The 26,755-nt window shown below is 39.0% G+C and overlaps 1 protein-coding gene across 15 annotated transcripts in view; it reads left to right on the top strand.

The window, feature by feature from the left end:
- The window catches only part of TENM2 (teneurin transmembrane protein 2), an 808,680-nt gene extending 786,986 nt beyond the window's left edge, over positions 1-21,694 (top strand). For all 15 annotated transcript variants that reach the window (XM_074916403.1, XM_074916402.1, XM_074916400.1 and 12 more), the window contains 6 exons: positions 6,105-6,280; positions 7,868-8,103; positions 12,742-13,038; positions 13,971-15,585; positions 18,539-18,669; positions 19,810-21,694. In XM_074916403.1, coding sequence (XP_074772504.1) covers positions 6,105-6,280; positions 7,868-8,103; positions 12,742-13,038; positions 13,971-15,585; positions 18,539-18,669; positions 19,810-20,571 — 3,217 coding nt within the window. In that variant the 3' untranslated portion in view covers positions 20,572-21,694. The remainder of the gene's footprint in view (positions 1-6,104; positions 6,281-7,867; positions 8,104-12,741; positions 13,039-13,970; positions 15,586-18,538; positions 18,670-19,809) is intronic.
- The last annotated feature ends 5,061 nt before the right edge of the window (positions 21,695-26,755 follow it).

Raw genomic sequence — 26,755 nt, 5'->3', positions numbered from 1 at the left:
TCTTTAAATGAAATTCATCGGAGACAAAGTTCAAAAGTATATTAAAAATCTAGAAAAAATAGTCAAATTTGTTATGCTATTCTTAGTAGTCTCATTGTCATTTATAGATCAAAACAATTTTAAAAATTGAAGCCAAATGATATATTGAAAATGCATATAACTTTTAAGTATGGCAAGTCTGATGCCATATATTTTGTTTAAAATAATCAAGGATTATGAAATACTATTTCTCAAATTAGTGGCTCGAAAGTATGAATAGGGCTTTATATTTAATTCTGAATTTTAGGCCTATTTTTAAGGTTATAGACTAGCAATGACGCACAACTATTTTTTTAAACTTTATTAATGCATTCATCTTGGCCACCGTTTGCTTTCTTTTTAGAGAAAACATAAGTAATGTAGGAATAAAAAGAACTGTGTTCAATCTGCCCAAAATATATCTAAATCAGCATTGCACATCAGTATTTTGTCCGCTATGTGTTTCGTTTCCGTAAAAAGGAAAACATTGCCCTCTCGTGGTCGCCTTCTGATGTGGCCCTGGAAATTGAACCACTGATTTTTCATCTAGACTGTCGGTAAAGATGTGGATTTTTTTCTCCTTAATATCTTGCAAAGTGTATTTCTCAACCACACATTAGTTACAAAAATAATCCAATTATGTGAACACATGAATGTATTACCTGCTGATTACAAGATGAAGTAAAAGCTCACTGTACTAGATGACAGTAAAATCTCACATGATTGCTGATGAGATGTGGATGCCTTTCTAGAGAGGTTTTTTTGTTGTTGTTTTTTCCTCAATAGCTAACTCAAAATTCAGATCAGGAGTCATATAAACTAGTTATTTCTCAAAACACCAGCAATTAATTGTAGAAAATTAAATAGCAAGGTAATTTAAAACTCTAGATTAAAATCAATGAAACAGTAAAAAAGGTCATCAGAATGTTATAAGTTACAAGCTGGTAGTTATAAGCTGGTATAACTGGTGTCTGAGAATCACATGAAGTACTAAGGGTGATTTATTAGAAAAATTGTACTATGATTCCTAAATAAATATAGAAGGTAGGTGCTTTGATGTCTTACTGAGATGCATCTGAAACTGTAATTTAGTGTGTATATAGTGCTGACATGTTGACTGTATTTTTTTCCAAGATCAAATAGGAAAAGATGTGCAACCCTTGCCTCAGGTCGATGGGAGTTAAGTAGCATATTTAGGTCTAAATAGTACAGCCTGAGGTACTGTCTTAGATGATTAGTAACTTTGATGAGGCAGCAGAAATAACTTACTTTGTCCCAGATTTGTACATACTTTCTTATAAGCTTAGAGCCCATAGAGGAGAGGACAGTATAGACATTTTTCACATTAAAAATTCATACTTTATAGTGCATGTATAAAATAAATTATACATGGTGACTATTATCTAGGTTAGAAAAAAAAAAGCCATAAAATGCCATTCATACAGACATTAAAAGAAGATATGTATCTCTACATGTGCATGAAAAACCCTACGTGAGGACGAGAATTTAGATATATGCACTGGAGATACTCATTACAAAAGACTAGAAAAATAGAGGCATCTCCTTTAGGCTGATCCTAAGCAGCTGACTTACACTCCTTAATATGCTTTGTCATATTATGTACCCCCATAGTTAAGGGGTTTATTAATAATATTACAAGAATTACTTAAATCAAATTTACAAACCTAAACAGCCACAGTCTACAGTCACTCATTCATGGTTTCTGGTTTCTATTTGTTCTTTAAAGCAACTTCAAGGGGAAAATTCTCTATTCATCATTATGCAATTTATTTTGGTATCTATGAGTTAATATCAATTGGAAATTAAAGAAATGCTTATCCAGTGAGAGTTTATAAGGACAACAATAGTTTTCTGTGCCATTACATTTGTGCATTCATACAGAGATAATCAATACCCAAAACTGCTAATATGGCAGCAGAACTGAAAAAAAACAAATGTCTTTTAAGTAGCAAAATACTACATGAACTACAGTTCTTATACAAAATTTATTTCCGTACATTTATATCAACCAGACATTGAAGTGCCATGCTATCTTATTGGGTATATTCCTTTCTTTTATCTGAATCTGTACCTTGAAAATGCTCACAGAATTAAATTTGTGGAGTATATCTAGGTATGCATGTGTATATGCAGAAAAAATGTATACACTTTGTGTGTGTATACACACTCCATACATATATATAGTTCATTTGCCGTGGGAACAAGCAAGGCTTTTAAATAATCTGACAGCTACCAATAGGCTCACATGGGGTAATTTAAGCTTGGTTTGGGGCATGAACCACAGATCTTTGAAGTGTTCCTCAGTGGTATTCCAATTGGTCTTGGGAGCATCCTAAGAGAATACTGCAGTTTTCTTCTTGAATCAGCTTGGTTTTTATAAGGGAAGGAAAATAGGGATAGATGCAAATATCTGTGGATCTGCACCTTGCCCTGCTCTGTGTTAAGTCAACAGCTGCCGTTACTCCTTTCTGCAGCACTGTATGTGGCACTGTCCCAGCTGCTCCTGCCTACAAGCTGTTGAGCAGTACATGTCTCGAACCTCAAAGACTAGAACGCTAGCAAAAAGAACTGCGTAAGATACAGAAGTGCCATAATATTGGACAGGGGAGAACAGCCTTCAGTGCATTATCACAAGCCCGCTGAAGGAATGCACAGGTCAGGTATTTGTAGCCCTCTGAGAAGGTGACAAACAAGCAGTCAGCTGTGTCGCAGTAGAGCTGTAGTTGAGTTTGGTGACCCAGCACGCGCGAGGTGGCCGTGGCTGGCTCAGCCACCGGGTTGTCGGGCACCATCTCCAGGCTGCAGGCAGAACTGGGCAACAGCCCTCGTGCCTGCCCAGGGTGTCGGTGACAGGTTTCACCCAGAGCTGGCCTGGGAACTGCTGTCTTGGAAACCTGTGCCTGCTCAGGCAGAGTTGGTCCCAATTAGCAATGGTAGTGAGTTAGTAGCGGGAGCAGGGAGATGCTGGTTTCTTGAAGTACTGGGATTAAGGAAGGATCTCTCCCATTGTAATTTTATTAGTAGAAAAACTTGGGATGAAACTTTAAGTGAAGTCAGTAACAAAAGCTCAGGAATTTCACTGTATCCAGAACCCAGCTTGTTTGAAGATATAAAGATTGCCTTATCAGGCCTGATTCATCTAGCCTGACGCTCTGCCATAGACTATGATACGTAGTTGCTGCTTCTGAAGAAGATACCAAGAAGTCCCAGGTCAATTAGTATATTTTCCAGTGCAAAATTTTCTTTTTTCACTTCATTAGACCTGGGTCCATGACATGAAGAAGACAGATATATAAGCATTTAATTCCTATATAGCTTTATTCTTATTATTCAGATAAATGTCTGGGTGTTGTATTCTATTAAGCACTTGCTCTCACATAATACATAGATTTAAAAAAACCCACCTCAATAATATGTCACTTCTAAATCTTGTAGTACATAAAAGGTTTCTGGTTTATTAATTTTAAATTTTTTACCTTTAAGGTATTTTTTTAAATAGGATTTTATTGATGCAATGGATAAAGTAGAAATGCCTTCTTTATACATTGATATAGCAGTGTGTATATACCGTTTAAGTAGTGAATTTTTTATATGTCTAGCTCGTAAACTAAATGGTCTGCAGATCTTCATAGAGAGTACTTTTGTATGTATCACTTTAAGCATGACTGTCAGTTGTTTATAAACCCTTTTAATTCCTGACATTGCTGATTTCAAAAATAGTGACCAGCACTGGGAGACATGCCCCATGGCAGGGGGTAAAACACTGATTTCTAGAAATAGCATTAGAATATTTTCATTTTTCTGTTTCAGTCTCCATACATCCTCATCCATATTTACTTTTTAGACTGCCCTTGCACTTTAAACAGAGATTTTCAGTTAGTAGCCCACAGCAATCCCCAGGAATTTTTCCTGGGTTAATTAAAAACTCAGCAATGCGAATGAGGAGTTTAAATTAATGTCTCATTTGCATTGCCTAAAATATATTTGCTGATGGGGAATTTCGCCAACCATTTTTCTGGATGTTCACCAAGCTCTGCGTAGTCACACTGAAGCCACTCATAGACTTTTTCTAGTTTGTCCTAAATAACATTCTCTTCTGTGGTATTTGACACCTAGGTATCCTCTTCATCACTCTGCTAATCACTAAACATACCAAAGTAGTCCACATATAGACTTTGGGGCATGTCTTATTAGCCTTCTAGATTTTTGAAACTCTAAATTTTTTGTACATTTTGGTTTTCTTTGCTAGATGGATGCTTGACTGGATTAAGTTCTTCCCTCATCGATAGATACTTTACTAGTACATCTCAGTATTTTTTTGTGAAGACCTTTATATAGACTTAAACAAACCCCCTTTTCCAGAGTATCTCAACATATTATCTTTTATGCAGTATCTTGTTGATATGGTAAAAAAAAAAAAAAAAAAATAAAAAAAGTATATATATATATATATAGGTAGGAACTTGTGACTTTTATTAAGAAAAATCATGCTGCTTAATCTTTATTTGATCCTGAACTGCTTAAATGAATGCAATATATTGTTGGTCCTTTTTAGGTTGCATGATGCCTTGCTTTGATTTATTTCTTTGCCTAATACTTTCGTTGGTTCTGGTAAGGCTTGTTGCTCCACAGGTGATTTTTTTTCCTTCCTCCCCAATATTCAGTTGAATGGGTGCAACCATTTGCAATGGATTTGAAAGGCATATTTTGTATTTGTATGATATCAACTGAGGAGCCAATTTGTGTATTATTTTTTGAGATATGCTATACAGTTCAGGTGGCCTACTTTGAGGTTTCTGAATGATTTAATTGTAAAAAGTCATGTTGAAAGCACTGATTTTTTTTCATCTTTACAGCTAACCACAACGTACAAAGAACTCAGCTAGCTCCATGATACTAAATGTGCTCCTCTTCTCTTCTGTTACTCTCAGGCAGTGCAATGGATTTACCAGTTCTCTTCCAGGCTTCCCGCTCCCTGGATTTCTACGTTCAAAGGATGACCAGTTGGTTTCAATCTCTACCTAAACTTTTCCCTTTATCTACACAGGACATTTTTTCTTGCCTTTCTGCTGTTTAGAAGTATGTGCGCTTTGGTAGCAGCTGGGTGAGAGACTCTTGCACAAGTAGAGAATTGCAGCAAGCAGAGTGTCAGACTGGAATACTGATTTTGTTTCAGGTCCCCATTTCTTGCCCTTAAGATCCAAGGGATTGCTTCTTTAGCATACGTATGCACACAAATATAGCATACTAAAGGAAAGGGAGAAACAGTATGATTTGATTTCAGGCAGCATTCCTTCCTTCTGCCCTCCTCAGGCTTTATACCTCTAGATAAATTTAACTCAATAAACTCATGGAGAGCCCTTTTTCTTTTATTTTTTTTTTTTATCTTTATGCCTCTGGAGCACTTAATTCATCTTCTAAGGTATATTCTGAGTGCTAACTGCTGCCCTTTGTGCAACTCCAACCTATCTTGTGCTTTAACTTCTCATCATTCATCTTTATGAGTCAAAATAATGACCCCAAAATGCAGTTCAATACCACAGATAAGAGCTAAATGAAATTGTTATGTTCTCAAGCTGATGTCTTTTTTAATCTCTTATGGCAAGTTTATTGCTTGATATGTCAATTAAGACCATACTTGGTAGTTTCCACTAAGTATTCCATTGCAAACGTGCAGTGTCTGCCATTGTATATTGTAGCATCCATCACAAGTCCACTTCCTTAGAATGAAATGCAACTACTAAAATACAGATGCATTTACCAATTATAATTGTTTGAGCCAAATATCACTCTGTATCTCCATAATAATGTAATTAATTAATTTAGTGATTTAAAAGATGCTAGCCTGGATTTACACTGATGTAGTTGAGATCAGAATCTCTAAAAATTATTATTTCATCATTATAGACTCTTTCAAGAACAGAGAAATAGGTATGGCCAGGATGTTCTTGAAAATCTGTTTCATTCTGGGTTTTTTGCACAGATGTGGTGCATTATTAATACACTGGGTATTGAAATGAACATATATCCTCATGCTTTTTTGCTCTCACTAACTTTTCTATTAGCTATGATCATGAAGGGCGTCTGACCAATGTAACACGTCCCACTGGAGTGGTAACTAGCCTTCATCGAGAAATGGAAAAGTCTATTACCATCGACATTGAGAATTCTAATCGGGATGATGATGTCACGGTCATCACAAATCTCTCCTCTGTGGAGGCTTCCTATACAGTTGTTCAAGGTACCAAAGCACACTTCTCAGCACACTTCCTAACCACACACACAACTTGAGAAAGCAATTCGCAAAAGATTCGTGTCATTAGTACAGTCATGAGCAGGGGAAAAACGTTTAAGGTTTGCAAGAAAAACTCCCATAAAGCTCATTCCTAAAATGACAGGTCTTCAGGACAGGTAAGAGACATTTCACAATCATGCTTTATGTCAAATATGTATGGTCGTTATCTGCTGGTGTAAGTTAGTCCTGCCATTACCTCTTGGGTCATTTTACCCACTCGCATATTTCTCTGTACTTCACTGCAAAATTGGTTCTGACTTCAGTGCCACAGAGATGCAGTCTGACTGCCAAATGTTGGCTGCCTGGGTAGAGATCCTTGTGGAGAGAGAGGCTCGGGTAGCCTCCAACTATTAGCAATTAAATCTTCCAAATTTATACACTACCCTTAAAATGCAGAACAATCAAGGCAGTGGATGATTTTGTGCCACAGTTAGCACTGCTGAGAACAACGTTACAGCCCAAGTATGGCAGGAGAGATCAGCAGCAGAGCGGTTAAATGTTTGCATGGAGCTTTCCAGCACTGCCCAGGCATTGTGTCTGATGAAGTGAAAACAGTCAGTTATCATAGATAGACTGAAAGGAATTTGGTGAGTGATGGGGGCTTTTTTAGTTAAGATATAATGTCACTAGAATAAGAATATCATCACTGGACAATAGTCTCCTCCTGACATAATTGTCAACATTTACAGACTGTTATAACGTCTCATGTCTGGTTACAAAGACTTCACTTCTCTTATACCAGATGATTAATTACATAGATGCTGTCCTTCTGTCAGACAAATATTGATGCTTTGGTGACAGTTGCACACTGTAGCACTCCATCCTGGCTGAGAATGGACTTGGCTGTGTCGAACAGCTGGAGAACTGCACAGCCATAGAAGTACAGGATTATTTTTTTAACTTCTCCGACAGCCAGAAGGTTGGGTGTGCACAGCAGGCTAGTGCACTTTTGATGGGGTGTCAGGAAGGCAGGCGAGTGAAGGACCGTGGCTGCTAGCTTGCGTTGCTGATGCCTCTCACCTTGAGGATTTAAAGCCAAACTGTAATTCTGTACAAAGCTTCTGCTTGGAGACAGTTTTTAAAGAGAGGAAAAGAAAAAGAAGAGGCACTTATTTCTTCCCACTCATAAAGAGTCCAGTGGTCATCTTTTTTTTTAATTTTCTTTTTGTCCTGGAGTTTAATGGTTTGTTGTTTATCCAGCAGTTCAGTTTTCAGGAGTTTTTGTTCATATTAGAAATAAATTATGTGGTTGAATACATATCACTGTGCTGTGCATTTTGATACACAATTAAGACTAAAGGGAAAACATAATGAAATAAACATAGTATCTCTCTGCAGGCTCACTGTTACACTACTGTTCTTTACATGAATCAGTAACATCTGTAATTTCCACCATAGTACCACGTAAATGGTAATTGCAGGCTGACTTCATTTAACATCAACAGGAGTGCAATAAAAAACCAATCAAATTAAGCTATATGTTTTCTTTATGACTGGAGTAGCTAAATTATTTTCTTTTCATTATTGCTGTAGATCAAGTGAGGAACAGCTACCAGCTCTGTAATAATGGTACTTTGAGAGTGATGTATGCCAATGGCATGAGCATTAGCTTTCACAGCGAACCTCATGTCCTGGCTGGGACTGTGACTCCCACCATAGGACGATGTAATATTTCTCTACCAATGGAAAATGGCTTAAACTCGATTGAATGGCGTCTGAGGAAGGAACAGATTAAAGGCAAAGTGACTGTGTTTGGAAGAAAGCTCAGGGTAAGTAGAAAATGTCATAACAATAATGATCTTTTCTTCTCTAGGCAGAAAATTAATTTTCCATTTTGAAGGACACGTCTTTCCTATTTTTACTTGTTAAAAATGTACAACTCTGGGATTATCTTTGGTATGACGATTTTTTATTTGAGAGGTCAGTTAGCTGCATGGGGTCATCTGCTGCAATCAGCTACAGAAGCTTCGTTACTAGAAAGTATTCCAGAAGAGGTTGGTAGAAATACCCAGAATATTGCTGGAAGTCACTCTGCTTCTGAAGACGAGAGGAAAAAAGATTCATTCATTCACCATTTGTTAAAATGCTATGGCACACTTACCACAGTTAGTCCTGGGGAGCAAACACAATTACAGCTTGAGCAGTTATGTTCTGCTTCTGTAAAATCCCCCTACAGATTCATTGAGACAGGCATATTGTGTTTATTCCCTTTCCCAAATGGCACAATTGGAAAATAATTGCCATAATTACAAAGTCATAAGCATAGGATAAGAAAGACACTCAGGTCATGTATTCCATCCCCTGCCAAATTAAAGATCTGCTGCAGCCGGATTAATCCCATTCTGTGCTTAGCTGGCCAGTTTTTCACCCCTTAAGTATCTAAACTTTCACTGGCTGCTTCAGTATATGTAGTTTTGGAAGGGCTTTGAGATACTGGGCAGAAAACAAATGCAGCCCTGATCAAGTCCTGTTGCTTTTAATAATTCTTTTGACATCACTGGACACGAGATACAGTTCTGTGTGTTCAAGATGATATATTAAATGCAATGTATGTAAACAATTAATAGTAATGTACAAAAAACCTCGGATGTTAAATTTTGGTATTTTCCTATTGCTTAATATCTAATTCACAGTGCTGCATTAGCAAGTCTGTCCTTATTCTCACAAATGCTCAGAATGCACCCGTTGGGGAGAGGGGGAAGGTTAGACAAAAAATGGAATGAGATTAGCAGCTAATCCTTAATGACTAAATTTCATGGCTGTGTAATTGATTTTTGATGTGTTGACCTGCAGAAGTTGATTATAAGTAGAAAATAGATCAGCTCTGCATTTTGACTAGGTGTTCAAAATAAAAATAAATAGGACCCCGAAATGAAATTGCTGTAATCCTAACTCTCAATACTAAAAATTTAATAGAGGTACTTGTGGTAATTAGCTGAAGTTAAACACGTCTTAGAGCTGAAACCTTGCCTGAGATGGGTTTTCTTGCATCATGTTTATGCAAATCAAAACACTGCTTTATCTAGCAACACCTCAACATTTAATTGTCTGGTGTTAGTTCCTGTAACAATAATCACATATCCATTTAGCTCTTTTAAATGAAAATCACTATGAGATTATAACAGGTTGAGTGGACTGAAAATGAAATTTGAAAATGAGGGAGAAAGCATAGAATTTATTTGCATCTCATTTATTCTAATTCGTCTTTATAAATTGTTTAGTGAATGAAATAGAGCAAGTGTGTGGAAACATTGGGGGGAGCAGGTGGCAGGCAGGGTAGGCTGCAGCAGCTGGGACAGCTGTGTCACGTTGTGGTACAGATGGGGGACACTGCTGCAGGACATCCAGGGAGAGAGCAGAGCCACCTCCTGAATCCACACTTCAGAATCAAGTATTACTGAGGAGGATTTCCCTCTTACAAGTAGCTACTGGACCCCACACACCTTTTCTTCAATACTTAGGAGGGCTTATAAGAAAGATGGAGACAGACTTTTTAGTAGGACCTGTTGCAATAGGACAAGGGGTAATGGCTTTAAACTAAAAGAGGGTAGATTGAGATTAGATATAAGAAATTTTTCCCTGTGAGAGTGGTGAGGCCCTGGCACAGTTGCCCAGAGAAGCTGTGACTGCCCCCTCCCTGGCAGTGTCCAAGGTTGGACGGGGCTGTGAGCAACCTGGGCTGGTGGAAGGTGTCCCTGCTCATTGCGGGGGGGTTGGACAAGATGACCTTTAAAGGTCCCTTCCAACCCAAACTATTCCATGATTCTATGATTCTTCAGTTAGTGCTGCTACCTATGCCCCCCAGTTCTGCTCAGCTGTGCTTGTAGGCGCATTGCAGCTTGTACATGTTGGCCTCTGCAAACACACTTGGCCAGACTTCATTAAGCTGAGAAACAAAGACCTGCACTTCACCTTTATGTTATCCCACTTGCTTGCACCTGCACTTATCCCACTACTATTTTATGCACCACACATTCAGTGTCTTGTGGTAGTTTCAGATAAAGTCTTGATAAGATTCCCTTCTGAAGAGTTTTTGTTACAGTGCAGCATCACATAAGTGATTTTTGTTGCAAGACCTTTACCCAAGACACAAAGGCCTTGTCCCTGTGGCCACTTGTTCAGCACCTGCCAAGGGAAAACCAGATGTGCTGTAGGTAGTGGCACAAAAGCGAAAAAGCTTGTTAGGTAATCTTCAGTCATGATACTTGTAATAGTGTTATTAGTGTTCCCAGGAAGAGTGGGAGTTAGTCATTCTGTTTGGGTTTCTATATAATTAATATGACACTACAATCACACTCTTTGGTTTTACTTATTTTACAAATGAAAATAAAGTTACTGAATTACCCAAGCAGGTGCTTCTTTATTCTCCAAGTGATGTTTGTGTGTGTGCATAGTTCTTCACTGTGTAATCATTAAAAAAAAACCCTCATACTTTAGTTTTCTATGGCAAAAAACCTAATAAACTTTATAATGTTTTTGAGAAAAGGGTGGATACCTGGAGTCAGACTTTCCTATGTGCAGATTAGAGTTACTGTAATGGAGGGAAGAATCCACAGAAATCCCAACTGCTTTATGAAGCTTCAAAAGTTAAAAAAAACCAAACAAACAAACCACACAACAACCAAAACAAAAACCAGCCAACCAAGCAAAACCTCAAAAGCTAAAATTCAGTTTGTAATCTTTCTGAAATACTTTTTTCTTTTTAGAAAATTTGTCTGTCCCTAATAAATTAGGATCTTTCAGTCATACACTAAATCTTTAATGTTATAGCTGAATGTTTTTCAGGAGTGAAAGCTCTCTTCTACTTCACCTAGAGCTCTGTGAAGAAAAGGGTTTTGATATGTCTCTGTCACCAGGATTGATCCTACACTTAACAAAACTAGAGTATCCAGTTGAGATAGTACCAATGTGGAGTTTGGCTTCCCTGTCTTTGTTTCCATTACAGGGGGAGAGCAGAATATTATTTATTTTGTGAAGGTGTTTTAAAAAAACCCGATCCTATCTTTTCTTTGAATTACAGGAGAAGTGATTGCTGGGATAACCTTTGGGAAAACCTACAGAAAAGAGCTTTTTCTAATAATTGCCCACTGAGGAAATGCAAACTGTTAAAGAGCTAAATTTTATTAATGGAAAAAATTAGGATAATGAGTGATAATTTGAAATAATTATTGCTTTACAAACACAAAATTATATTAATTTTAAATTTGCTTTCTGTATAACTGAATTCCTACAGAGTTGGTTGGGATGGGAATTGGGTTTACCCCTGCCAGTGAAAATATCTCAGAATAACTTTTATGTTCTTGAGAAAGGCTCAGGGTTAATTTACATATTGTTTGATGTGCAGTTCAATTTTGGATAAGAGAAAACATTGCTTAATCAAAGTTACTGTAAAATATAAGCTGAAGAACAAATTCCCAGAAACTGATGCATACTTTTTCAGTAGTCATTGCTCTCAAATTATATCTAATTTAAAGACTTCTACTTTATTAATGATGCATCTACAATTAAATTACTTGAGAAGTTTTATCAGATTACAGCATTAGCCTGAATTCTGTGGCTTAGCCTCCAGTGAATATATTTACGTATCTCTCATTATAGCACTCTCACTAGAAGCCTCTCCATTTGGCATTCTTATGCTTCTTTGTTTCTGTTTTACTCTTTTATTTAAAAAAAAAAAAAAAGAAAAAAGAAATCTGGGACTGAGACTTCATGCTATACTTTGAGTCGAGAAATGCAACTGAAAAACATGGGGAAAAAAACCACCCAACTAATTATTTAGCACTTTTGTTTCTCAAAACTACAAGTCCATGTTTCCCAGCCCATATGATCAGGATTTTTAATCAGAAGAAATGAAACCCATCCCAAATAATTGGGTTGCTGTGGGATCTATTGAATATTTGAAAAGTAAATGAAGAAAACATTAAATGAATTCATTCATAAGCAGGGTGTTGCAGCTATAGAATCCAAGTGGCTAAACCTGAATGAAAACAAAAAATTTTAATTTCTTCTATTGTTCTATGAGTTATAGAGAAAAAGGCTAAAAACTACCGATGGTAGAAGTAGAAAAATTACTTCAATGCAAAATAATTCATTTTTCTTCTAAGTGCTAACACTGCACTTTAAATCTTGCAGTACTTCTGTCTGTTCTAACAAGGGAAGCCTTTCTCCGTAAGATTACAGTTCCCATGTTGCAGGGAAATGGGAAATATCCCAGTAAAACACTCAAAGTTACGTATTTGAATATACCAAGAAGTAGAAAGCAAAATCCAGTTAAATGGAAGGCATCCTACACTTCTCAAAAATGTGAGGAGATTGAGTTCTGCATTGTGCATGCTGTTTTCACACTGAAAATCCACAGAGGCATAGTGCCCACTGCTCACTGAATGCAGCCTTCTTTCATTCAATAGGTACATGGAAGGAATTTACTGTCCATTGATTACGACCGGAACATACGCACAGAAAAAATCTATGATGATCACCGGAAATTTACACTGAGGATAATTTATGATCAGCTAGGACGGCCTTTCCTTTGGCTACCTAGCAGTGGCCTGGCTGCTGTCAATGTGTCTTATTTCTTCAATGGGCGCCTGGCTGGGCTTCAGCGCGGTGCCATGAGTGAAAGAACAGATATCGATAAGCAAGGCAGGATCATATCGCGCATGTTTGCTGATGGGAAGGTTTGGAGCTACACCTATCTAGAAAAAGTAGGTGATGTTGTTTTACCTTCTGACATTAGCTACAAAGAGACAAAGTGCCATTTGGCTTCATGTTAAGCTGTGTACATACACACACACAAAAATTATCTAAAACTTGATGTATTCCAGCTGTTAAGAATCCCTTTGTACCTGGTCTCAAAATTCCTTGTTTTTCAATTAGCCAACTGAATTTGGCTGGTTTTTAATGGGAAATACTTTATTCATGGTTTGTGTCTCTTGATTTTTTTCCTGAAAGCGCTTAGCCTGCCCTATAATGGCATAAACTAATACAATGAACTGCGCTTAATTAACCAAGAATGCATGACTAAACCTGACAGAGAGTTCAGGTAGAAACAGATAATTAATCTCTAATCATTATTTATTAAACGAAAATATGGTAATGCATTTTTACTTAGCCCAATTAAGACACTTCAATCATAAAAATGTCTTAAATACTTCAAAATTGCATATTATTTTCCCTTTCCCTTCTTTGAATCTGTTGTTTTAAGCAAACTAGAACTGATGTTCTCTGCTCAGTTCCTCACATATATTTCACAGCAGTAGTTGTGTATACAACTGCTAGTGGAAAGATGAATCAAATCATTTATGCATCCCTCAGAAAACAAAAAAAACAAAACAAACAAACAAACAAAAACAAACAAACAAACAAAAAAAAAACCAATCCTACTAAAGGGAGGGTAGCTAATAGGTTGTTAACCTACACTTTCTCTGGAGTGTCAGCATATTGATTTCCAAGTAGCAGATCCTCTCATCTGGCAATTCAACAATGTTCCTGAGCAGCTTTGTGCCCCTAACTAATGTACCTAATTCTCTTTTTATTCACTTAACATCAGTGCCTCTTCAGTAAACTTTTCTCTAATGCCCTCCCAGAGGTCACATGCTGAAAGGTAGTAACTGTGTATTAATTTTTTCCCCTACAGTCAATGGTACTACTTCTTCAGAGTCAACGACAGTACATCTTCGAGTATGACTCTTCAGACCGACTTCATGCTGTTACCATGCCTAGTGTTGCTCGGCACAGCATGTCAACTCACACCTCTATTGGCTACATTAGAAATATTTATAATCCTCCTGAAAGCAATGCATCAGTGATTTTTGACTACAGTGATGATGGGAAGATTTTGAAAACGTCATTTTTAGGTACTGGCCGACAAGTGTTCTATAAGTATGGAAAGCTATCCAAATTATCTGAAATTGTCTATGACAGCACTGCAGTTACTTTTGGGTATGATGAAACTGCAGGTGTCCTAAAAATGGTGAATTTGCAAAGTGGAGGATTTTCTTGCACAATCCGCTATCGTAAAATCGGTCCTCTTGTTGACAAACAAATCTACAGATTCTCTGAAGAAGGTATGGTCAATGCAAGGTTCGATTATACGTATCATGATAATAGCTTTCGAATCGCAAGTATCAAACCCATAATAAGTGAGACGCCTCTTCCAGTTGATCTTTACCGTTATGATGAGATTTCTGGCAAAGTAGAGCATTTTGGCAAATTTGGAGTTATTTATTATGATATAAATCAAATCATTACTACAGCAGTTATGACACTGAGTAAGCACTTTGATACGCATGGACGCATTAAAGAAGTTCAGTATGAAATGTTCAGATCCCTGATGTACTGGATGACTGTACAGTATGACAGCATGGGAAGGGTAACTAAAAGAGAACTGAAACTTGGCCCATATGCCAACACAACTAAGTATACCTATGATTATGATGGAGATGGGCAACTGCAAAGCGTGGCAGTAAATGATAGGCCAACCTGGCGTTACAGTTATGATCTGAATGGAAACCTCCATCTCTTGAATCCTGGAAACAGTGTCCGACTGATGCCTCTGCGCTATGACCTACGAGACAGGATTACGCGCTTAGGTGACATACCATACAAAATAGATGATGATGGATTCCTGTGTCAGCGAGGCTCAGATGTATTTGAGTACAACTCCAAAGGACTCTTAACAAGAGCTTACAACAAAGCAAATGGGTGGAGTGTTCAGTACCGTTACGATGGACTCGGCCGAAGGGCTTCCTGTAAAACTAACCTGGGGCATCATCTACAGTACTTTTATGCTGATCTTCACAATCCAACAAGAGTAACTCATGTCTACAATCATTCCAATTCAGAAATTACCTCTTTGTACTATGATTTGCAAGGCCACCTCTTTGCAATGGAGAGTAGCAGCGGGGAAGAATATTATGTTGCCTCTGATAACACAGGCACTCCATTAGCCGTGTTCAGCATCAATGGCCTCATGATCAAACAGCTTCAGTACACAGCCTATGGGGAGATTTATTATGACTCTAACCCCGATTTCCAGCTGGTTATTGGGTTCCATGGAGGGCTGTATGATCCTTTAACCAAACTCGTCCATTTTACCCAAAGGGACTATGATGTCCTGGCTGGACGCTGGACATCTCCTGATTACACCATGTGGAAAAACATTGGGAAAGAACCCGCTCCTTTCAATTTGTACATGTTCAAGAGTAACAACCCTCTCAGCAATGAACTGGATCTAAAGAATTATGTAACAGGTGAGACTTTATTACATTTCTTACAAATAACACCACAGATTGGAAGTTGATTTGGGAAAGAAACCAGACTTCTTACTAGCCATTTGCTGTCAAGGTTGGGCCATTTTCCTTTTTGTGCTATGAAAAGAGCTGGCTAGTCCTGATTTTTTCATGTTCCTCCCTGAATGAAGGGCACTAAATGAGAAGCCACAATGAATTATGGAGGTTAAAAAAAAAAAAATTGCCTAAATATTCAATTTCAGCACAGCCACAGTGCTCTTCCTATTGAACTAGTACTGTATGAGGATGTGTTCATTCTAATTTTATACAAAGAAAAGTGAAGTCACCTACAAGAATCACTGGCAGGTTAGTCACAGAATCAGGAATCAGAACTGCTCAGCGTCTTTCCCTTCAGGGCTACTTTGAAAATTAACTGCTGACTGAGCCCATGGGCACATTATGAATTAGCACCAAGAATGGATTTAATTAAACTTCTTTTTCCTATTTAATATGCAAACATTCTTTAGTCTTTAAACAAAAATCTTGATTTTTAAAAAATTATTTCCTCCTGAAAGATTAAGAAATTTTATGGAATGTGTAGAGCTAAGAAAAAGAAACAATAAAGTAGTTTTGATCACATATGTTAGAATTGGGTAAAATGTATAACCTCTTCTTAATTGGTGATAATTTTTCACTTAGTAAGATCACATAGTGCTTGAACTAGCTGCTGGCAATTTCTAAAAAGAAAGGTAATTAATGTCTTCAGGAAAAGCTTTTTTCAGAACTGAATATGCAGTACACAATAATTAGAGCAGTGATATCATTTTTTAAAAGGAGCTATCTTAATTTTAGCAATAATTTGAATTTCAAGAAAAGTGTGCATTTCCTTCAAAGAAAATCATAGCAAGTTTCATTAGTACATTGGGACCTAAATGTATTCATAACACACTCTAGGTTCTACTGTAGGTACTTTGAAATTTGAAAATAGTGCTATTTGTATCTGATGGTGTGAAAATATTGGTGACTAAATTTACCTTGTGATCAAATTCTGTTGTCCTAAATTCAACAAAATTCCTATTTTCGTCCACCACTGAATTAGATTTTCAGTGTCATCTTAGGATATTTTGCTATGTTTTGAAATTGCATTTGTTTAATTTATCTATCCACTGGATGAAACCTAGGAAGATATATTGCGTTTTGGTATAACACAGAGTTTGTAGTCTGTAGAAATATTTCATTGGTAATTTAAATATTTGTTGCTGTATGGACTAAATAGCATATCTTGCACAAGAACTGATTATGGTGGCACCTTAGTTGTCATAGTTTAAAAAAAAAAAAAAAAAGAAAAAAAAGCTTCCCCACCCCAATCCATTCTTACTGTTAACCCCTGATACTGCTTTTTTCACAGGTTTTGCTGAAAAGGTATTCCTGTAGCAAGCACAGTGCTGCAAAGCACATTAGCTAAGCAAAATAATAACTACTTTGGATATAGGTCCTCATTTCTTTATGGAATTAGGGCAGCTGTATGAATTGTTCAGGAGATCCCATTATATCATAAAATAAACTGAAGCCTTAAAAAGGAGCAGTAACCCTGTGCTGCCCAAAGCTAGAGGAAAATATGGTAGGCAGTGTAATCTTTGCAGATGCAGGGTATTTTACTACTTGTTTTAGTGTCAGAATGGCTAAGAAAAGAAGATTTTTGCTGTCAAATATCCACAACCAAGTAGTATTACGCTTTTTATGATGTAACATTACCTCTGCTAAAAATTTTGGGAAAACAGTCTTTGCAGCAGGAAAGTGGTGCCGTGCCGTGGCTGAGCATGTCCTGGAGGTCTGTCTGTGCCGGCACGGCTCTGCAGGCACCTTGGGTGCTCGTGGGCAGCAAGCAGGGCCAGCTCTGCACATACCTGCTGCTCACACCACGCTTGGAGGGGTCAAAATTCAGCCCACGAGAGTGCCTTGCCACAGTTATGTCTCATTTCAAACAGGGAGTTTGGCTCACATGGAGAATGGCAATAGCAGCATCAGGAGCCATTGTAGGCTATTGGGGAGAGAAGGCCACTGGGAAAGACAGGAGAGATTTTTAAATGAAAATAGTCATGAATATAGACCCAAATCAAATGAGCAGCTCCCACTCTGCTTCTTATCCCCATGACAGCCAGAAAAGAGAAGCAGAAAACAGAAATGTAAAACAAGGTCACGGGCTTTTTTTGTTGTTGTTAAAAACAGCAGTATGATAACTAAAATATATCAGCAGTTCTTAATACCTGCTGAGTGAGGATTACTGTTATTAATGCTCTTACTTAGCTTTCTCAGCTAGATATGAAGATAGAGTTTTACTGGTCAAACCCAGAGCTGGAACTTCCTGAAGCTCACCCCAGAGCTGAGCTGTAACCCCACCATGCAGCTCCTACTTGTCCATACAGGGCCTGAAGGGATGGGGAGGATAGCCATGGCATCTAAATTTAGATACCTGAGTTACAAGTCTAGTTTCCCACTGCATTTAATGGAGCCTCCTGGGACCAGATGACAGCTAATAGTAGGACATAGAGGAGAAGCCATGTATTTTCCCAGAGGACTTTGCAGATGTTTTTAGGAATACTAACCTAATAAAACATCATTTTACAATACAGTTTATAGGTTACAGTAGCAATGTTAGAAGGTGTCAGAGATGGAACAAGCATTGCATACAGTAAAATGTTTGGATAATCCATGTGCTGTAATGGAAAAAGAATGAAAGAGGTGATATATATATCCCTGATGAACTATTTAGGGTATATTTAAAGCAATATTTCCTATGCCTGTTCACGGTGGATTACTACAATTCTGTAAAGTGCCATGCTGTAATATAAATTATGAGTTCTACTGCTACTTGAAATTAAGGAGGTCAAGGATGGATCTCCTAAATTTTTTGATTTTTTGTATTTATTACACACATTTATTTCTCACTTATGTCCTTACTTTTGATTTTTAGATGTCAAAAGCTGGTTGGTGATGTTTGGATTTCAGCTTAGCAACATTATTCCTGGTTTCCCTAGAGCAAAAATGTACTTTGTGTCACCGCCATACGAGTTGTCTGAGAGTCAAGCATGTGAAAATGGACAGGTAGGCAGAAATATGAAGTTATTTTTCTTGATAAATTTGCCCCATTCTATGAATAGAACTGCTGGCTCTTCTGTAGTTACAGCAGAAGGCCAAATATTTATTTCAGTGTAAAATGAAGTGAGTATAGCTAGATTTTATACTAATGAACATATGCCTTTCTTGCCAGCCTTCGTTGTTATCATAATTACAGTGTCATTAGTTTGTCTTTTATTGAGTTCTTCCTTGATTAACAAGTTGTAACTCGATTAACTTGATTAGCAATGACAAAAGGAGACTTTGTCAGAGTAATTTGTCATCTGTTGTACCTTTGGTAAAACCATCCTAATAACATATGTGTTGCAATAAACTTAGGTTGGTACTTGCTCTACTGCTAAGAAATGGTTCTACTTCTCACCCTGTAATAGGATTTCTCATCATTTTTTGTCTGATGCTTTTCATAGTCAGAAGCTTTGGTTTGCTACTCCAGTTACTATAGTTCACTTCAGTTACAACGTTCATTTAATAAACTTAAAAAGAGTACTAGGCCAATTCCAAACTTAGCCTTTGCTAGGCTTACTTTATGTTTGTGGTAATACAACAGAAATGATCATATAAACCTAAACATACAGCTTTCACAGACTTCCAAGTCATTTGAGAGTCTAAATCCCCTCTTCAGGAATTGCTTTGGTATTTTGGAGCCCAAATTTCATCTATTTTCAAAAAGGCTTACATTCCTGAGCATTTTAGTCATATATAGTGGTTGAAATATCTGGGCAAAAGTGTCCAGAAGTTATGTTACATCTTTTAATAGATTCTCTTTGTTTTCAGATCTGATTAAAATTGTGCTAGGCTTGGGTTTTACTTATTCTTGTAATGGACTTTATATAATTTGTCACTTGAGATTTGTGGTACTTACCTGCTATAAAGGGTGATTAATGAGAAGTATTTTATTTGGTATTACTGATAGCAAAATAAATTGCCAAATGAGTATTTACCTGATTCTGAATGGGGTAACAGGATAGTCTTCCCATAGCATAGAATTTTTCACTGCATGGCTTTCCTTTAAAAAAGCGAAGCAAACATTAGAATCAGTCTCTGAAATAAGTATTTTCAGATCTATGTCTTCTTTGCTGTTTTTTTGTTTTGTTTTGCTTTCTCCAGCTAATTACAGGAGTTCAGCAGACAACAGAAAGACACAACCAAGCTTTCATGGCTCTTGAGGGACAGGTCATATCTAAAAGATTACATGCCAATATTAGAGAAAAAGCAGGTCACTGGTTCGCAACAACCACTCCTATCATTGGGAAAGGAATCATGTTTGCTGTGAAGGAAGGCCGTGTAACCACTGGCATTTCTAGCATAGCCACAGACGATAGCAGAAAGATTGCCTCTGTCCTTAACAGTGCTCACTACCTGGAAAAAATGCACTACAGCATCGAGGGGAAGGATACGCACTACTTTGTCAAGATAGGCTCGGCTGACAGCGACCTTGTCACCCTTGCACTGACCAGCGGGCGGAAGGTCCTGGACAGCGGAGTCAATGTCACTGTCTCCCAGCCCACTCTCCTCGTCAACGGCAGGACTCGAAGGTTTACGAATATTGAGTTTCAGTATTCCACTCTGCTGATCAACATCCGCTACGGACTGACCCCTGAGACGCTGGACGAGGAAAAGGCAAGAGTGTTAGACCAGGCTCGGCAGCGAGCCCTGGTATCAGCCTGGGCCAAAGAGCAGCAGAAGGCACGGGATGGCCGAGAGGGCAGCCGCGTATGGACAGACGGAGAGAAGCAGCAGCTTCTGAACACGGGAAGGGTTCAAGGTTACGAGGGATATTATGTCCTGCCCGTGGAGCAGTACCCAGAGCTAGCAGACAGTAGCAGCAACATCCAGTTTTTAAGACAGAATGAAATGGGAAAGAGGTAACAAATTAACCTGCTGTCATCCTTTGCTGGATGAATCAGTAGTCATAACTGTTATCTCCTCTCCTAAGGAGATGAAGACCTAAATGGGGGCACTAGGCTGAGCTACTCTGGGATAGTAAGTGGCAAAAAAGCTCATATTTTTTGAGTTAAATGCTACTGTTCAAGTGATTAAAAAACACATCCTGAAGTGGACTAAAGCCAGACTGAAAACTAACCATACAAATTAAAAAGTACCCCTGAAATATTACCCACTTGTTCTGGGTCTAAAGAAAAACAAAAAGAAGGCCTCGTATTGTATTACCTCACTCCATTCACACGTGAGCAAACTAAGAAATCCAAGTGGGCCACTTTCACTAACCAGCTGATGAAACACAGATGATTCAGACTGCTTGTTTGATAAATATCCAAGAGGTTTTCATTTAAAGCAAAATACAGGTGCATTTAAAACATGACTTTGGGGTGATTTGTGTGTAGCAACTGGAGGACAATGAGAATGCAAGTGAGAGCGCACTGGAAATAGTAAAGAAAAATATATTTAAAAGTAACAAAACCACACTTGCACTCTGACCCTCCACTTGTCTGGCCTGAAGCTTAACTTATTCAAAGAGGGCAGAGTGTAAAGTTACATTCAAAATGGTGGCTATAAATCACTACAAATAAATTTCATACTCTGTTTGTCTTTGAAGATTTCCATTGTGGACAGTATAACACAGTTACAGGGTGTAGTCTGTTTAGATTCAGTAGTTTGTTGGTATCAGTTCCAGTAGAGCTGTGGGCATTGTGTTACACTATTGCAAATGGGCACCACGTCAGATCACCCTGTACATACATCAGCCAGAAGGCACAATCACTGTTTCAGATTTAAAAATTATTAGTGTGTTTGTTTGGTCGAGAAACTGAGACAATCACATTACAGTCACCACAAAAAAAAAAAAAAAAAAAAAAAAAAAAAGAAAAAAAAGTCTAATAAGAACTTTGGTACAAGAACTTTTTTGTAATATACATGTATGAATTGTTCATTGAGTTTTTATATTAATTTTAATTTGCTGCTAAGCAAAGACTAGAGACAGGCAAAGATAATTTATGGCAAAGTGTTTAAATTGTTTATACATAAATAAAGTCTCTAAAACTCCTGTGAATTACTTGTCTTCCATTGTGAAATCTTTTAAAAATGAAAAAACATTAGTGTCTCACTGTTACCTAATGCACACAGCATCTTGTATGTTGAAATGAGTTGCTGTTATACTGTGGATTCTACAGAGGGCTGGTCCTTTGGGTAAGCAAAGTCCTACATACACATCATCCAAAACAGGAGAAAATTGGTAAATGCTTTAGAAATTCCCTCTCTGCTGCTCACACCAGCAACCCTCAGACTGCCATGTTTCAATCCTGGAATTAGTTTAACTGCACTAAAGTAACCTCCAAACAGTTTGAAAGTGCAGTAACAGAGTATTAAATAGAACATGGAAGGCCATGCTGTGAGCCAGAAAGTCTCTGTGAAATCTGTCTTCTTTGGGAAATTGCTTATTTCTACCACATTTAAAAACTGGAGGTAAGATCAAAGACCTTCTCCTAAACAAACAGTAACTCCTGATGATGTTAAAAGGGAACCATCCATCAACCAGAGCCCTGCTGCTTTTATCTCATTTAAGTATGTAGCTAGGGAGCTCTACTTAATTTTGAGAACAGTTTTGCTTTTGGGGTTGCAAATGGGGCTTTTAATGATTCATGATATTGACAGATATGCTCAAGTTGATTATGGGCATTAATTCACTCCAGGTCATGTTTAAAGCAGAACAGTTCAGTGCCTGTGTTGTATAACACCTCTAGCACTCAGAAAGTACATCTAATTCTTGCTGTGCAAACAAAAGCCATCCCGTTCTGACGGGAGCGTCACACCTCTGTGTTTGCCCTGAGCAGTGCATGCACTGGAACCCTGAGCCTCTGAAGGGTGCATCTGGGTACATTTTTGAATGAAGACCTGTATGTCCATCGCTGCAGATGTTTTTCTGTGCTGGTGGACTTGAAGTGCTGCTATGTTATCAGACTGTTCTTTACAAGTGAAATCTCTTGAGTATTGTTACTCTTTTTTTAATGGAGGCATAAAACATGAAATCACAAGGTGAAGACTTTTTATTATCACAGTTTTTCTAGATTACCCTTGCCCTGTACTGGGAAGCTGCTTAGATCATTTTTTGGAATGGAATATTTCTTGAAGTTGAGAGGGTTGAAACGAGAACTTGTTGCACAGTCCCCAATGTCCTTTATTCTGTTACCATTCTTCTAGAGCTGACATTCTTGAGAATTAGAGATTCTGCTACTTCAAAGTGAAACTTGCTTAAACTAAAAGTGCAGCACCCTTATTACTTACTATAGGAAGAGATGTAGCAGATTTGCAGGGGATTCACTCCCTACCCACCTCCTTTGCAAATAACATATACATTATCAGGATGTTCTTAAACACAATTTTTGAAAGTGGTCCAGTCATGCTTGCTAAATACTCACCAGAGACCCTTTATCCAGGGCTATCTATGGTTTCCAAAGCCTGTGTGCAGCTTAGCACAGGTCCTGTGGAGAGCCCCAGCAATACACTTGAGCTCACAGATCCAGCTAACTGTTGTGCTGGACCCGACCAAGGTCATTCCCAACCTTACCCCTTGGCTCTGCCACTACACTTTCTTTGGTTTCCATGCAGACTCCCTGCTGTATTAACAGCGTATCTGTGTGGGCAAACTCAACCTGCCTGTCCTTTTGGCAAGTAAACCATAGTATGTCCAGTTACTTAGAAAACCCTTGTGTAGTGCGCCAAAGAAATTGAAAGAATTACTGTATTTGGTCATTATGTCAAAGAGCTAGATGCTCTCATGTCTGGAAAAAAACAGCTGACTGTTAGAGGCCATACTAAACAGCTTTCACCTTCATGAACGGGGGAGATAACTGGACTGATGTGGCCGTGGCCAGCCACTTATTGCCTCCTCTTCTGTGGTCCCATCTGTTTCCGCTCTTTCTTGAGGTATCTTTTCCTCCCTTTTCCTGTCTACAACCCTCCCTTTCCTCAGTCCCCTCAAATTGGTATCTCCTGTTCCCCTCAAAGCTCTTGCTTTTCCTCTCTCCTCCTTGCTACACTTTCCCATATTGAATATGTGATTAACTTCAAACAATGCCAAAGAGACATGAACTGGGATCCTTCTTATGGGAGAGTGGTTCAGTGGTGGCTTTAACAGTGACATTGTGACTGTGTCCCAGCAGTGTTGTGATCAGGACAGGCTGAGGGCAGCCATGCAAGGACCTGGCCCAAGAAGGGCTCCTCACTGTGGGAAGACACAGTGCATGAGCCCAAGCCAGCCCAAGAGCTACAAATGTAGGTTTGTCCTTCTAACTCACTCAAACATAAGCTGTCTGCAGCACGAACACAAACCCAAGAACAGGATTCTGTTTGAAGCTAAAACCAGATAGAGAATCAGCATTAGAGTGCATATCTTTTTCCTCTTGTATTGCTGTAACTGAAGGAATTTATAACCTTGCATTTCAGCCTGAAAAAACTGTTTTGCTTCCTGACTTAGCCCAAATCCTGGGACTTGGCTGTCAGCGTAGGCACGTGTCTCAGCACACCCTGTCCCTCACCACCACTGGTGTTTTGCCTCTCAAGGTTGCACTCCACAACATTTTGGTTGGCCACATGATGGCAGTTCTGCCTATGAGAGCGACACTCAGAGGTACCAGCCTTTGTCTTCTTGCCCTGCCTTGCCCACACAAGTCCTCCAATAAAGGCACAAACAGAAGCTCATCCTAAACCTGAGCCAGACCAATGGATCCACAATATTCTCTCTCATGGGAGCAAATACGGTGAAGGAAGAATTTAGACCCTTTTTTCCTTTTTTCTTTGCTGCCTGGAGTGCAAGGGCTGACACACACACACACACACACACGTGGTGGGCTCTGAGAATGTGCAGTGCCAGTCTGAAACCTGCATGGGAGCCTGGCTCTGGTACTGTTAGTTTTCAACTCTCAGAAGTTTTCTAAAAGAAATGAGTGTGCCAACAGCATTCTGCCTCTGTAATATTACCCTATGAGCCCCTGATCTTCACGTAGCCCAGGCTCGTCACTGCTGTAAGAGCAGAAGAGCTAGACATCCCTCATCTGCCCTGGACATGACTGTAGCACCTCCTCCCAAGGCTCTCTTGTGTTTGCTGGTTGAGAGTTTTCCTGTGCAAACAAGCATCAGCCTTCCCCAGGAACCCAAGGAAACCACATCAGAACCGAGGGCCATTGAATAATTTGCATTAACTGCTATAATTTCTGTCAGGTTGACCCTTTTGCTGACAGACTTGCAAACACTTCTAAAGCACTCAGTGATGATCGAACATGGGAATATTCTCAACATTCAGCTTTGAGGCGACAGCCCTAGGAAACTCAAAAGGTAAAGTTTCTGTCACCCTGTCTTACTGTCCTGTGTTCATCTGGTCATCTTGCAGGAGAACCACATTAAGGTCAGTCATATACTCAGGTGGCCTTTATTTTAACTGTGCACCTGTTCAAAGGTGAGATTGTACCTTACAAACTAAGGCCTTACAAGTCCTACGTTGTCCAGATGTTAAGTACAAGGCCCTTAATCTCAGGAAATACAGCTTTTATTTGGAAGACGAGAGCTATAGCTATAATTTTTTCTCTAAAGAGGAAATAAGGGTAGATGTCCCTGAACAATTTTGAAAGTGAAAATGAGGAATGGGGCTTTACTAGCCAGAGGTAGAGTATAACAGGCTCCTTGGCTTTAGCTAAGTGGGGTAATGAAGAGGTACCTTCCCAGCCTCCTCAGGTACAGCCTGCAGCATAAAGGTTTCTTATTTACAAGGATTACTTAATTCAATTCTTACACACTGCATTTGAAATCCGGAATCAAACTCTTTTCTGTCTCAGTGGCACCAAGTGCTGAGGGCTGCATGCCCAGTTTAAGACAGGGTCATCATCCACCACAATACAGCTGCTGAGGCAGCTGCAAAAGACATTTTACTCACCAGATTTGGGATTTATCAGAGAGGACTTACAGTCACTTTCAGCCCACGGGAAATAGTGAAGGTGTGCTGGCTCTAGCAGGTGGCTCCACTGGGCAGAGGCTGTCACAGGAAGCTCCTGGTGTTGGTAAGTACCAGTGTACATACATACATTGTAATGCTGTAACTGCTTGTTTAGGTCCATAATACCTAAACAATTCGCTCTCCCTTGCCATGTACACCTCTCATCTCCCTAATAGACAAAGTTTTATTCAATGCTTGAACACAACCAAGAGCTCTAGAAAGGCAAATACTATTACCAGTGTCAAAGCACAAACTCCCCCATGTTGGTAAAGCCCTTTCTGCTTCTGCCTAACCCAACACAGCAGTGCTGGGCAGATCTGGAGTCATGGTCATGAACTGCGTGTGTCTACAACAACATCTGACAGGTGATTACCTGAGCTACTAGGAAGAGCAAGTGGTATTGAACAAGCAGCCAAGACTAGGCCACACAACAGTCACCAAATGTTTTGCAGTGCCCTCACAGCTGGACCCATCGCACTAATGGGCTAAACGTGTCATTTTAATCTCAGCTGACCAAGGCCTTCACTATGTTAGCTCAGCCTCCCCACGACCACCACCAAAAATAAATAAAAACTGAGAGGTGGAATCACCAGTGTGATGTGCTCATGTACCCAGATGACGCAGGCAAAGAAACAGCTTGGCAGAGAAGGCAGGGTCTCGACCCTGCCAGCCTCCCCCACATGTTGTTTGAGTGGCTGCCTGCAAGCACCCTGCATATTGCAGGCCAGTCAACGTCTGCAACCACCAGCCCCAAGAGCTGCTTCTTAACCTGGGGAGGGTGGAGTTTGCATCAAGGCAAGGGTCAGTGCTCCAGCACATGCCTTGCACCCACCCAGGTACTCCAGTTCACACGCAGCTCAGCAGATGCCACCAGCTGAGTCCTGCCCACACTTCCCCACACCTCTTATGCAGGAGTGGGGCATTCCTCTTTCCAGAAGTTCTGCAGTAGCTCTTCAAAACGTATACCTAATATAACAGGTTAGGCGTTACCTTATTTCTTTATTCGTTAAAATACTTCCGTAGCGTCTTAAGCTTCTACTGAGGATTTAATGGTTTTGGGGTTAGAGTCAGGCTACTTCTGTGGTGCTTCTGAGCCAAGGAAAAAGAAAA

Source organism: Athene noctua, chromosome 12 (assembly GCF_965140245.1).
Source record: "Athene noctua chromosome 12, bAthNoc1.hap1.1, whole genome shotgun sequence".
Taxonomy (NCBI): Eukaryota; Metazoa; Chordata; class Aves; order Strigiformes; family Strigidae; genus Athene; species Athene noctua.
The sequence above is the reverse complement of the archived record's forward strand: the minus strand, read 5'-3'. Positions and strand labels throughout refer to the sequence as shown.